Source organism: Fragaria vesca, linkage group LG7, assembly GCF_000184155.1.
Source record: "Fragaria vesca subsp. vesca linkage group LG7, FraVesHawaii_1.0, whole genome shotgun sequence".
In the NCBI taxonomy this organism is placed as follows: Eukaryota; Viridiplantae; Streptophyta; class Magnoliopsida; order Rosales; family Rosaceae; genus Fragaria; species Fragaria vesca.
The window spans coordinates 17,028,491-17,041,160 of NC_020497.1; the positions used below are offsets into that span (position 1 = coordinate 17,028,491).

Here is a 12,670-nt window from a genome sequence, read left to right on the forward strand (position 1 = left end):
GGAACAAAATCTGCTTCATCAGTAAGAAAGAATAATCTCGCTTATACAAATGTTTGCCTCACGGTAAGCTGACTGAACAAAACAAAATTTCACAGTATTCCTCTCACTAGCAACGACTACCTGCGGCTTCCAATTCACAAACAATACTATTGTGTGAGATGGGCAATCTGTTTTACCTAATTATAATGAATAGGAAAATAGAGGAATGACAACCATAGGACCCAGATACATGCTCAAGTTATCAGCTTTGTTTCTTTGGGCAAGCTGAAGATATATGGCCCTTTTCACCACACTCATAGCATGTCCTTCTCTTAATTTTACCACTCATGGAGCTCAATCCAGTATTATCGGGTTCTGTAGCTGCAGGCTCCAGAAGGGGAGTTGGAGTTGTTGGTACAGGCTTTCTATGCCTTGCAGGGGTTTCTATTGGTTGAGCATATTGTGTGTTCGGACAAGCTGTAGCTACGTGACCCTTTTCCCCACATTCGTAGCATGTTCTTCTCTTAATCTTACCACTGATGGAACTCAACCCAGTATTATCAACTCCAGTAGGAGTTACAGCTATGGACTCCAATGCAGGACTTGTAATTGTATGTACAGGTGTCGTAAAGGTGGCATTGGTATCTATTAATGCTGCAAAAGATTGCTTCTGTGGACAAGCTGTAGAAACATGGCCCTTCTCGCCACACTCATAGCATGTCCTTCTCTTAATCTTACCACTGACAGAACTCAACTCAGTATTAGCAGCTTCTGTACTTGTTGTTACAGACTCCGAAAGCATACTTGTAGTCGTTACAGGCTTTGTATCAGAAGCATTAGTATCTATTACATTCACTTGTTGCTTCAGTGGACAAAGTGAAGAAACGTGGCCCTTTTCACCGCACACATAGCAGGTCCTTCTCTTAAGCTTACCACTGATGGCACTCAGCCCGGCATTATCAGCTCCTGCACTTGCAGTAGTAGCTACAGCCTGCGAAAGGGTACCTGTACTTGTAGATTCAGACTTGGGATGGATCCCTGGTTTTCTCAGAGGAACTGCACAGCTTATCTTGACAGGTCTCCCAAGCACAACCTTCTGATCCAACTTCAATGCCATCGTCAGTGAGAGACTGTCAAGAAATTCCACATGGGCATAGCCTCGGAATTCTCCTGTTTCCTTATCCATGCCAAAATTGATAGACGATATCTTGCAATCTGAGAAAAGCTTCCTCAGTTCGCCCTCGGTAATATCCCACGACAAATTTCCAACGTAGATTCTATTGTAGCCCTCCACAAGTTTTGGGGCAAAATCAGATACTTTATTAACTACTTTATTGGCTACTTTATCGACCCGAGTTGTTTTATAAGGCAGGATTTTCAGAAACAGTCCACCCCTGAAACATTAAGAAGTTCCATTAGAATCATGTAAGAATTGGAAAAGAAGGCAATGACAACAAACTCATTAAGTAAATAGAATAATGTCCAAACTCACATGTCATCTCCATCAAGAGCCAAGGCTCGTTTAGCTGCAGCTTCAGTCTAAAAATATTGAAATGGAAAGGTAAGTTAGATGGTATTCGCCTCTGTTGAGGAAGAAATTATATCCAAACACTTGTATTTATATATCGAAAGGATTCATTCATAAAAAATGAAAAACATTAACATTATAACGAGCCATTATTTAGCTATCCAAATTATTCCAAAGGTTGTGTATTTCCACCATTTCTATCAAACAAACTCTACCATGTTGGGGAAGTCATCATTCTATAAAAGAACTGAAAAATTCAGCACAATCAAGTGCAATCACTAAGAAACCATCTAAAATCTGTTTTCCTGTTAGGTTTTGAGTTTTATTTATGTCTCCATGCCTTACGACTCCTAAGCCACTTTCTATAGACTCTTCAAGCATTTGAAACCGGCTACTCTAAAGCCTACCTGTTACTTTGGATGTTAGGGGATGTTGCCCAAAACCTTTATGCTAATCATGGATCCAGGGCATACATATTCAGATTCAGGTTTTGAAGATAACATGCTACCTAAACTAACAATAGCATGAGGTATTAAAAAACGATGTTCCAAATACTAGTCCACCCAACCAACGCAACTACTCCTAAGCTACATGAACAAGAATTGAAACACACAATGAACTGATATATTCGATTTAAAATGCAGACAAGAAGTAACAAATTTACTTACCCTAAAGGTAATGATGGCAATTCCATTGAATTTCCCGGTGTCAGGAAACCTCATACAATCAATATCAGTAATGGAGCCGCAGCTTTCAAAGTAACTTCGAATATCATCCTCTGTTGAGTAATAAGGAATCCCTCCAACATAAACTTTTGTCGCAAACTCCGCATTTTCTTGCCTGAAACAAAAAACACACAACACAACCACCCATTATCACATCGAAAACAGAATCCATCCATTCAACCTAAACTGCCTATCAATCAACCTCTCATCCATTCTAACTACACAGCACCATGATCATAGATATAAAATCAAAGCTCAAAACAAAAAACAGAGATAACTCAACAAGTGCCGAAATTAATTACCTTTCGGCTTCCTTACTAGTCTCATCAACACTCTGCTCCTCCCTCACAACCACAACACCCTTCTTCTCTTCCCTCACAACCTGAAACCCCTTCTCCTCCTCACCCTTTGCCTCCTTCTTCTTCTTCCACTTGGGCTTCTTCTTCTTTGGCTTCTTAGTCTCCTTCACACCCCCATTTTCCTCTGAACTCAAATCCCCACTCTTTTCTTCTTCCTCATTTCTCTTCCTCTTCTTCTCCTTCTTCTTCTTCTTCCCCAAACTCTCATCCCCAATCTCCAACTCCCCATTTTCCTCCAAACCCAAATCTCCACTCTTCCTCTTCTTCTTCTTCTTCTTCTTCTCAACCCCAAAACTCCCGGACCCAATTTCCATCTTCAAATCCCCATTTCCCTCCAAACCCAATGCTCCACTCTTTCCATTCTCAACCCCCGAATCACCGCCGCCGCCGCCGCTCGTGGCCGGACCTCGCAAAGCGGCGAGCTTCCTCCGCTTTGCTCGCTTCGACAAGGTGGGCTTCTGGGTCGCCGAACCCAGAAGCGCCCTCATCGATTGGGGCTGCTGATTCGGGTTCGGGTCAGACCCGTCATTGCTTGACTGGTCGGACTTGACGATTTCGAATGTCAATAACGAATCGGATATCTTCTGCCTGAGCTGCTGCTTCAGCCTTCGGTTCGATAAAACCATCTCGGCGCTGTTTTGGGGTTTATGGGTTGAAGCGAGGAGCCGCCAATGGGTTATGATTCTTAAACCCTGGGCAAGGTTTAGAGGTAGTAGACGAGGTCTACGACGTCGTTTTGGTGTTACTGTATTTATTGAAAATGGATGACGGGTCGAACTGTGGGCTTGGGTTGAGGCCCAAAACAAGTTTGAACCGGTAAATGGATTCAAGAAAATTACTGATGATTCGTGTTCAGTCTGAGTAATGAAAGAATTGAATGTTGATTTGGCGTTTTGGTTTAAGGAGTCTAGATAATGTTACTACCTTGTTTCCACGTCACTTCATTTGCAACTCAATTTTAAGAACCATTCTCTACTCTAATGTGGAATAAGCACGCAAATAAGCACCTCTATTTCAAATTCATGTGTACCAAATTCATTTGTATACTTCTAAGTTCTAACAAAATCGTTTCTTGCAATTAACTTGCAAGCATTGTCAAACGAGCCCGTAGATAAAGCATAAAATAGGTACAATATATCAAAAAGTTATGACACTAGCCACCATATATGTTTTATTATACTTCAACTTAGGAAACTCTTACGACTATATATGGCATTACTCTATATGCTTCTTCCTCTTTGTTACCTGGTGAAGTGTTCTTGTGTGTCTCTGTAGGCCGTAGTTGTAAAAAATGCATGCGTAACCAATGACTATGTTTACCTTAATTGTTTCTCTTGCGTTTTTAATTCTTCGTTCACACAATTCTTGCAAATTTTAGGTAATAGGTTTCTTGGGGTTTTGTTTATGTACAAAAAGTTGTTGGTTTCTTATAGATCTTGACACAATCTTAGAACCTTTCCCTTATCTTTGATTTTCTGGGTAACTTGTATTATAAAACTGGATTCAAACATGAAAACCTTGCAAGTTTGTGCAAGTCAAGTGCTAAAATACATCAGAAGCGCAGCTATTCAACTTCATGACTTCATTTCTAAAGATCAATAGTCAATCTCTCACTCTCAATCTTCCTATTTCTAAATTTTTCTAAGCTTCATCCACTTCTATTTATGAATCTAGCTACTACTGGACATACTAGTACTGTCTTCTTCTGTATATTAAAAGTCAGAATTCTTAGTATATATCTGATAGATTATGCTAGTCAAGATCATTGAACAAGTCCTACTTACGAATTCAGTAGATAGTTGGTAGTTAACTAGTTACTATGAAGCTCACTATAAAACCAAAGCAGAAGAATTAGCCAAATGTCACACGCTACACACTTCTTTCTGTCATTTTAATGTTTCAAGTTTCAGCTTTGAAGTACACTAGTACATTTACAGTCATTCTAGATTTCTAGGCTTCTACACCTTGTTTAAGTTATTAGGATATTATGATGGAGGAAAAGAGAGATGATTTGTTTGGTAGATTACCAAATGAGATCATTTGCCATATCATTTCTTTTCTTCCTTCAGAATCTGCATTAGAAACTAGTTTAATTTCAAGTAGGTGGAGAGGTCTATGGAACACATCTTTAGTTCAACGTGTAGCTATAGATGAAGTTCCTGATGCAGTTTCTGAGTTTATATCCCATTTTGACAAACTCAATCCCTTAAGGCACCCGAGAAGGCTAAAATTGTACTTCGGTGAAGGTAGTGATGATCTTCTCTTAGCTAGCACTGTAGCAAACAATAAACTTCATTTGGATTTCTCTACAGGGAAAAAGGAGGAGTACCCTCTAAGGCATTTTGATTTGCAGTTGCAGCTCAAATATGACCAAAATGTCCAAAACCTGCTTGTAGCTCACCACCAACCTTGTCCCTCTACTTTCTATGTCAAAACTCTTTTTCTAAAATCTGTTAACAATGTTATCAATGAGGCAGTTTCTTCTATGTTTTCGAGTTTTCAGTTCCTTGAACAATTGAAGATCATTGAATGTGATGGGTTACAAAGTTTGCATATCGAGTCCAGTCCAAAGCTACTCAGCTTAACCATCTTGGACTGTCAGCACCTAAATTCTCTCCACCTCAGAACCTCTAAACTTCAATCATTTCATTATCGAGGTTTCCTCCCTCGGATTTGGCCAGAACATCATTTCAACCTGGCAGATTCCATGCTTGATTTCAGATTCGGCCCCAGCTACACCGGTTTCAGCAGTAGCGACTTTGATCCATTGTTGTTAACCATAAAAAATGCTCAGGTTCTTAAAGTATGCAGATGGACTTTTCAGGTTTGTTCTAGTAGCTTTTGTACTTCCTAGTAGTTCTGGCTTCAAAATTCTGAGTTAAGATATATTGTAATTTAGACTTTAGAGTACAAAATTGAGTTCCAATCTTTTTGCAGACACTGATCTGGCCATCGATTTCGCCTCTACAAGCAAAGTTCATGTTTTATAAGGTGAAAGAGTTATGGTGGATTGATAATGAGGAGGAATGTTACAACAGTGATGCCTTGATTTCCTTTCTAAAACTGTGTCCTGTTTTGGAAAGACTGTTTGTAACTGTAAGTTCCGCTGTTTTTATTACTCTAACACTGCTGTAAAGTAAATAAGTTCCTCATTATGTAGTTTTTGACTTTTTGTACATTTTCAACTATGTGCAGAATGATCCTGAAAGCTACTGCATAACAAGCACAGCTCCAACCTCAAAGATAGTCAAAAGCCATACAAAATTTGGTCGTCTCGAAGTGATTAAGATGGTAGAGCATGTCAATGACTTGGGTACACAACATGTTCATTATATGGGCCTATAGATGGCTTTGAATTTGTCTTCCTCATGGTTTTGATGAGTCTGTAAATATAAATTTATGTCAAGGTTTGCTGATCGGTTAGTGTACCAATCACATAGGGCTATTTCACTTTTAGTATAACTTTTGCTCTTCACATTTTGCTCATACGTTTGTTCAATCAATCACACTAAAATGATAACAGTTCAACCAGAGCTAAAAGATAACGGAACAAACAAGATAACAGTTCAATCACATTTTGAAAACCGAAATAAGAAGAAACAGATGCAAACACTCACAACAAAAGTTTCTAGCTAACATCAACTGAACAACTGCAAATTCCTAGAAGTCATTGTGGGGAAGCGGTTCATGAGCTCCATCACCAATGAACAGGTTGTCATAGACAAGAGCAGCAATTGCTGCACCGATCATCGGACCAGCCCAGTAGACCCAGTGGTGAGTCCATGACCAACTAACCACAGCAGGACCGAATGACACGGCCGGGTTCATGGATGCACCATCAAAAGCACCACCAGCCAAGATGTTGGCACCAACTATCAAACCAATTGCAATGGGTGCAACAATGCCTACATTCCCCTTCTTTGGATCCACTGCTGTGGCATAAACAGTGTAGACCAAGCCGAAGGTCATCACAATCTCAAACACCAAAGCATTCCATATAGAAACGCCGGAGGATAGAGAAAATGCTGCTGTTTCCTGTAAAAAGTCAAATATTGACATGCATCAAGATATGTTTTACTAGCCGAATATTGTCGTGATCAATTAATCACATGCTTCTTACCAATCCGCCGGTGGCAAACTTGAGCAACAAGCAAGCAACAACCGATCCCAGAAGCTGCGCAATCCAATACAAACTGGCCCTCAACAGCGTTATGTTACCACCAAGGAATGCACCAAATGTGACAGCAGGGTTTACATGTCCTCCAGAAATGTTTGCACCAACTGAGACCGCCACGAATAGCGCAAATGCGTGCGACAATGATGCAGCTATCAGACCAGACGGTGTGGCTGATCCATTGTCAGTAAGCTTACCTGCCAATGCAAATGTTGGTTTTGTAATGAAAATCTAACATTTAGGGTTCACTTGTCTTACTGAGACAAGTTACTGAGGACAGTAAAAACTAGATAACTGTAATTGGGGTTCTTACTGTAAGCCATGCCAGAACCTTCCCCGGCAAAAACAAAAATAAGCATAGAGAAAAACTCAGCAAAGGCAGCCCTTATTGCATCAGGGTGGCTTGCCTCTCCTGGTGCCCCAATTGCAATTCTAGAGATGGCCATTTTCTCTTTTCTTCAACCTCAACACCCTCAAAGAACTCAAGGCCTTTGTATACTAATCTGACACTGTTTCTTCTTGCTCTCTATCAGTAGCTAGCTTTTGCTTGATCTCCTCTCTCTATATATAACTGAAATAACGGCTATGGAACCGGTATAGTCCGTTTACAGTTGAACGATGCATAAATTTGTGGGTACCCTCTGCCACAGGTCGGTCAGTGGTGGGATTTTAGGTTGTCCTGGTACGGCGGCGTGTACGGCGACGACGCGATTAAGTAGGCGCTGAATCGGAAAAGAAGGATGACATTGTTTGTGATGGATGATCTGGCATTATGAATTACAACGCTCCTCTTCCTCCAAATTATTAGTTCAATAGAGTATAGAGAAAGCAAAGCAACAGGGTCAGATATCAATTTGATCGGGGACACACAAAAAAACAAAAGAAAAAAAAAATATAGAGAAAGCAAGGTTTAGAAGTTGTAAGTATTTAATAGCCAGAGAGTTTGCATGCACTACAAAGTGTTTTCTTTCATTCCGAGTCCAGCTTTAGTCTAACGTTTAACTAAATGCATTTAGATAATATGTAGGCCAAAAATATTTCAACACATAAGAGACCTCAGTTGGTCGCCGAGCCATACTACCATAAAGTAAAAGCTAGAGAAAACTTCAGCGAATAATCCCCAAGTTGTCTTCCACTATTTCCCTGCTGCTGCTTCAACTTCTTCCTCCTGCTCTGCTCCCACCGGCTCATCTCCCTCGAGGCCTCGACTGCATAGACTTGCACGCTCCTCACTTCAGCCCTGAAATGAGCCCACGGTATTCTCGTGATTGACAACACGATTACCCTGATACTGCTGAAGAGAGAATAATAAGTCTTGGCCCTACTCGTTGGGCGGTTGTGAATCCAAACTTGATATACAACACCCTCAAACTCCCCTCTTGTCATCATCTGCCGCACTCCTTGAATTCTCCTGCTTAACCTTTACCGGTTCCTCTCAATCCCAAAAATGATTATATGCGAGTCTTTATATCTCATAGCTAGATTTAGGCTGTATCCACTACTCCACTAACATATTCTAAGAAAAGTACCTAAAAATCGAATTTTCTCCAATACTCCATGGGCAACTGAAATATAATCAAATAAATGAAATAGCATGGGACACATCGATCCTACCTATAACAATCACATGTATTCTGCTAAATAAGAAATGAATAATGCGTGTTGTTTTAACTCAACCTGCATGAAAAGCAGTCATGCAAACAATCTACAATGTAATAAGGTCATCCATGCTAATAATTCCTTATTTTTATGGTAGAGTGGCAATAGCTGCATCTTTTTAATTGAAGATTCAATCAGTTACCTAAATATTGTAATATGACAACCAATGCTCCTTTGATTAATTTTTAATTTTTGGTGTTATATATCATGAAATCACAAATTACAGGTGTAAATTGATGGATTGGGTATTTGGGTTACAAGGTACCTAGCTTGGTAGTTAACCTTTCAATTAGCTAGCTTGATAATGTTGGCTAGCAAATTATCGCGCTTAATCTTCTTCTTTTTTATTTTTTCATTTTTTATTGATCGACGATTAGCTAGACAAGAAACTTGTGCAGGTTACTGTCAAATTAACTATAAAGAAATCCCTTGCCGAACTTGTTCGATCAAAATTGTTCAAATTGAATTAATACGTACGAACAACTCAAAATTTTTCCTAAATTTCTTTTGTTTGAGGAGTCTACTTAATACGAACACTTATGTGTGTATCTATACTACTATATGAGCTTCATGCTTTAGGACTAGAGGTCAGTTCTGATGTTTTGATGTTTCGCTTGCTACTTATATTATATAGTTACCATATATGCAAAATGCGGAGATAGTATATTGTAGGGCGGCAATAGCCGCGCTCTTATAATTAATACCGAAAGCAAAACAATTGGGTGAGAGATCAATTGAAAATTAAGAGCGAAGTAAAAAAAAAAAAAAAAATAAACTCAAAAGAGATGCACGTAAATCCCTTAGCTTGTGCATGTCCAGTGTGGTTAGCTTGAAGTGGCATCTTCCGATCTTTTAAGACGAGCAGATCAGGTGGCCGGCGTGACATATATTCTCAGCGTCCAGTGAGCTTTCATATATCTGAGACTAGTTAGGTATATTGATTCTTACATTCAGGAATCCAGGACAGCTATAGCTAAGTGGATTCTTTTACTGTGGACTGCAGGATTATATTTAAATATTCAATACCTCCAAATGCTCCATAGAAATCAATAACTGGCTTGGAGAACAAACTAGACTCAAATACGAAGAAAAAAAAACATTGCAAGCAACCTGTACGTATGGATATATGTAGGGAACGACCCTAGCTAACTTGCAAAAGAATATAGACCGACTAACTATTCCACCGGCCATGATATACCGTAAGCAAAAGTGGAAATATAAAATGGAGACACCATGCCATAAGATATTATTTAATCTTGCAGTTTAATTGTAGTCAAGACTCATGAGCGAATGGAGTTCAAATTACTTGAAAATATATCAAGTGAATGATACGATTTAGAAACTCGGTTGAAGCCATGAGTCGATGTTAAGGATAAACTTCCTAATTCAGTAATGTGTATAACGGATTAATTCTTCTCTCTCTTTTTATATATAACTGAAATAACGGCTATGGAACCGGTATAGTCCGTTTACAGGTGAACGATGCATAATTCTGTGAGACCCTTTTGTCACATGTCGGTCAGTGGTGCGATTATAGGTTGTCCTGGTATGGCGGCATGTACGGTGGCGATGCGAATAAGTAGGCGCTGAATCGGAAAAGGAGGATGACATTGTTTGTGATGAATGACATTGTATTTCGAATTACAACACTCCTTAATTTCTCCAAATTTTTAGTAATTCAATAGAGAAAGCAAAGGGTGAGAGATCAATTTGATCAGGAAAAAAAAATTTAAAAAGAGATCATTCGAGCTTTCGTAATCGTAATTTACACGAACGGTTATGTTTGAACATAGTTTATTCTATTGATTCATTTAGTTTAATGCGGTACCTAAATGATCTCCAGATTAGATGAAACTTTACAGAAGTAATCTACACTATGTTTTAAACACTGAACAATGGAGATGTGGAAAAGTGACCTGGAAGTGTGTCAAATAAGGAGCTCACACTTTAATTTCAAATTGAGGCTTTGTTCTGATTAAGATATGTTATTTAATCTAGGAGCTAGTTTGTACTTTGTGGGAATAATCCTTAAACCTAAAAACATAATAACTTGGAGAATGTAAATTTTAATTTCCTATGTTTTTTCCATAGAGCTATATATGAAAAAATGTATAGCTCTATTTCAATTCCCGAGCACTCTATGAAAAAGATATAGGGATATATATAGTCACTTAATTTTTGTCTTTACTTAGTGTTTTGTCTTTATACGAAAACTTTTACCATAAAAGGAAAGAGTTGGTAGATTGTAAAACAAGGAGTTGAAATTTTACTCCCCAAAACATAATAAGAGAATGATACAATTTAGAAACTCGGTTGAAGCCATGAATGCGATATTAATGAACTTCCTTTGTACTTGACATCGGGCAATTGTTCCAAGTGTTTGTCTATTTTTCCATCTCCATAGAGCTATATATGGAAAAAATATTTCAGTTCAAGTATGACAAGATATTTGGACACTGCAATCGGTGTGGTCTCATCACACATGTTGGTTTACCATGCTCAGGCAAACCCCCGCCTACTGGACAACAGCCGAGACTTGCAACGACGTTCTTCTTGGCCAACAAAGTGCCTCCGCCACGACAACCAGGTGCTCTAACTATGGTGTTTCAGGCTCAAATCCCATCTAGTATACCTTAAACTTTTGCATCCTTTGCATCAAATGCTTTGAAACAAGTTGTGACCAGAGAGATTGAAGAACATCAATAACGTTCTCCAATTAGTAGAAAGAGAAGGAAGAGGACTGAGGGACAGTCCATCTCTCCCAAACATCCTCGTTTGTGCCTGGCAAATGGAAGACATAATGTGGATGCAGCCACCATGGGCTTACTCCCTTTGCAGCCACACAAGCCTAGTCCCAAGAAAAAGAGGACGTCCAGTTGGTAGTAAAAACAATAAGTCTTATGGTGAGGGTGAAGCAAGGAAGAAAGATCCTGGGAAGAAGTGACAGTCTGCAAAGAAGAACCTCCTCTGTCGATTGGAGAAGGAGGATGAGGGAGTAGTTGATTCTAATCCCACGAGATTGGAATTAGCTATAGTTTGAGATATTTTTGTTTTTATGTTTCCATGTCTATTACTTACCAAGATAACCTATTAGTCTTTTGAGTTACTTCTAGGCATTTTGTATTTTTGTATGTGCCACAATTGCGTGTTTTAACAGGTGAGAGGTTTAGATGTAATGCGCCTTAGGAGACGAGGTTATTCATAGTTTGTAGTAGGCTTGTAATATGCGAACTGATTGGATTGTAATGAGCTGCTTTGCCATGTATGGAGATAAATGGTTGTTTACCCGCTATATTTTCTTACTTTGGTGCATGTGTAGTCTTTAGCCAAAATTTATGGCTAGTCATCTAATAATATGAACTTTCTATTTCAAAAAAGAAAAGAAAAAAGAATTATACAATTTAAAAACTCGGTTGAGGCTATGAATGTGATGTTAATGAACTTCCTGTTCTAGGATATTCTTTATGTGTGCCTTTGCCTTATGCCAATAGGATATGTAGTTAGACTAGATCTATGTATTCATATCCTTACCATACTGGTAATGTGTAATTCCCTATATAAAGGGCTCCTATCAATGAATGAGATACACATCTTTCACGATTCTCTATTCTCAATTTACTTTCACTTCATCACGTTATCAGCCCTTTGCTCAAACCCTTGAGCTAATAGTTTCTCCCAAACCCTAAAACCAAAAGCCGAAACCCTCGGTCCCTCCTCGGCCGCCGCCGCAGATTGCCCCACCGACTGCCGCTCCCCGGCCGTCCGCTCTACTGCTTCTTTTCTCGTCCGATCAAGCATCCAAGTTTTACGGTATGTTCACTTTAAAACCCTAAAACTTTTCAAAGTTAAATAACCTCGGGGGAGATAAAGTGCTTTCTCCTCTTCTTCTACTCCATTCTATGCTTGGGACGGTGTCTTTGCAGGTTTAAAAATCCCGGTTATCCTCCCCGGGTCCAAAGTTGTGTTTGATCAACTTTGGTTATTGCTATTTTGAAGGTGTGTTTGATCACCTTCACACAAGTTTTTCCGAGTCGTGTTTGATCGACTCCGGACATTTAGGGTTGTGTTTGATCAACCCTAGAGAGACAAACCAAAAGCATCGTATTTGAGTACCTTTTTCAGGGTCTCCAACAGAAAACTAATACGACTTGTTCTCTCTTGTATGCAGATGGACAGAGGCATTGAATTTGACGTCCTCGACGCCCATGGTACCGAGTACCATCGTTGGGTCTCGGACATAGAACAG

At 39.3% G+C, this 12,670-nt stretch overlaps 3 protein-coding genes across 3 annotated transcripts; 1 reads left to right on the forward strand and 2 right to left on the reverse strand.

The window, feature by feature from the left end:
* Positions 1–241: 241 nt before the first annotated feature.
* Positions 242–3,247, reverse strand: LOC101304724. The gene is made up of 4 exons (XM_004308838.1): positions 2,535–3,247; positions 2,176–2,347; positions 1,472–1,518; positions 242–1,373 (listed from the first exon to the last, which is right to left on the reverse strand). Exons 1-4 carry the CDS (start codon positions 3,215–3,217, stop codon positions 242–244), a joined length of 2,034 nt encoding a protein of 677 aa, XP_004308886.1. The 5' UTR covers positions 3,218–3,247.
* A 1,210-nt stretch (positions 3,248–4,457) lies between these two features.
* On the forward strand, positions 4,458–5,936 carry LOC101305023 (F-box protein At2g39490-like). Its single transcript, XM_004308839.1, has 4 exons — positions 4,458–4,837; positions 4,904–5,415; positions 5,529–5,687; positions 5,787–5,936. Exons 1-4 carry the CDS (start codon positions 4,579–4,581, stop codon positions 5,934–5,936), a joined length of 1,080 nt encoding a protein of 359 aa, XP_004308887.1. The 5' UTR covers positions 4,458–4,578.
* A 315-nt stretch (positions 5,937–6,251) lies between these two features.
* Positions 6,252–7,211, reverse strand: LOC101301722 (aquaporin TIP1-3-like). Its single transcript, XM_004307510.1, has 3 exons — positions 7,079–7,211; positions 6,712–6,962; positions 6,252–6,626 (listed from the first exon to the last, which is right to left on the reverse strand). Exons 1-3 carry the CDS (start codon positions 7,209–7,211, stop codon positions 6,252–6,254), a joined length of 759 nt encoding a protein of 252 aa, XP_004307558.1.
* Positions 7,212–12,670: the final 5,459 nt, after the last annotated feature.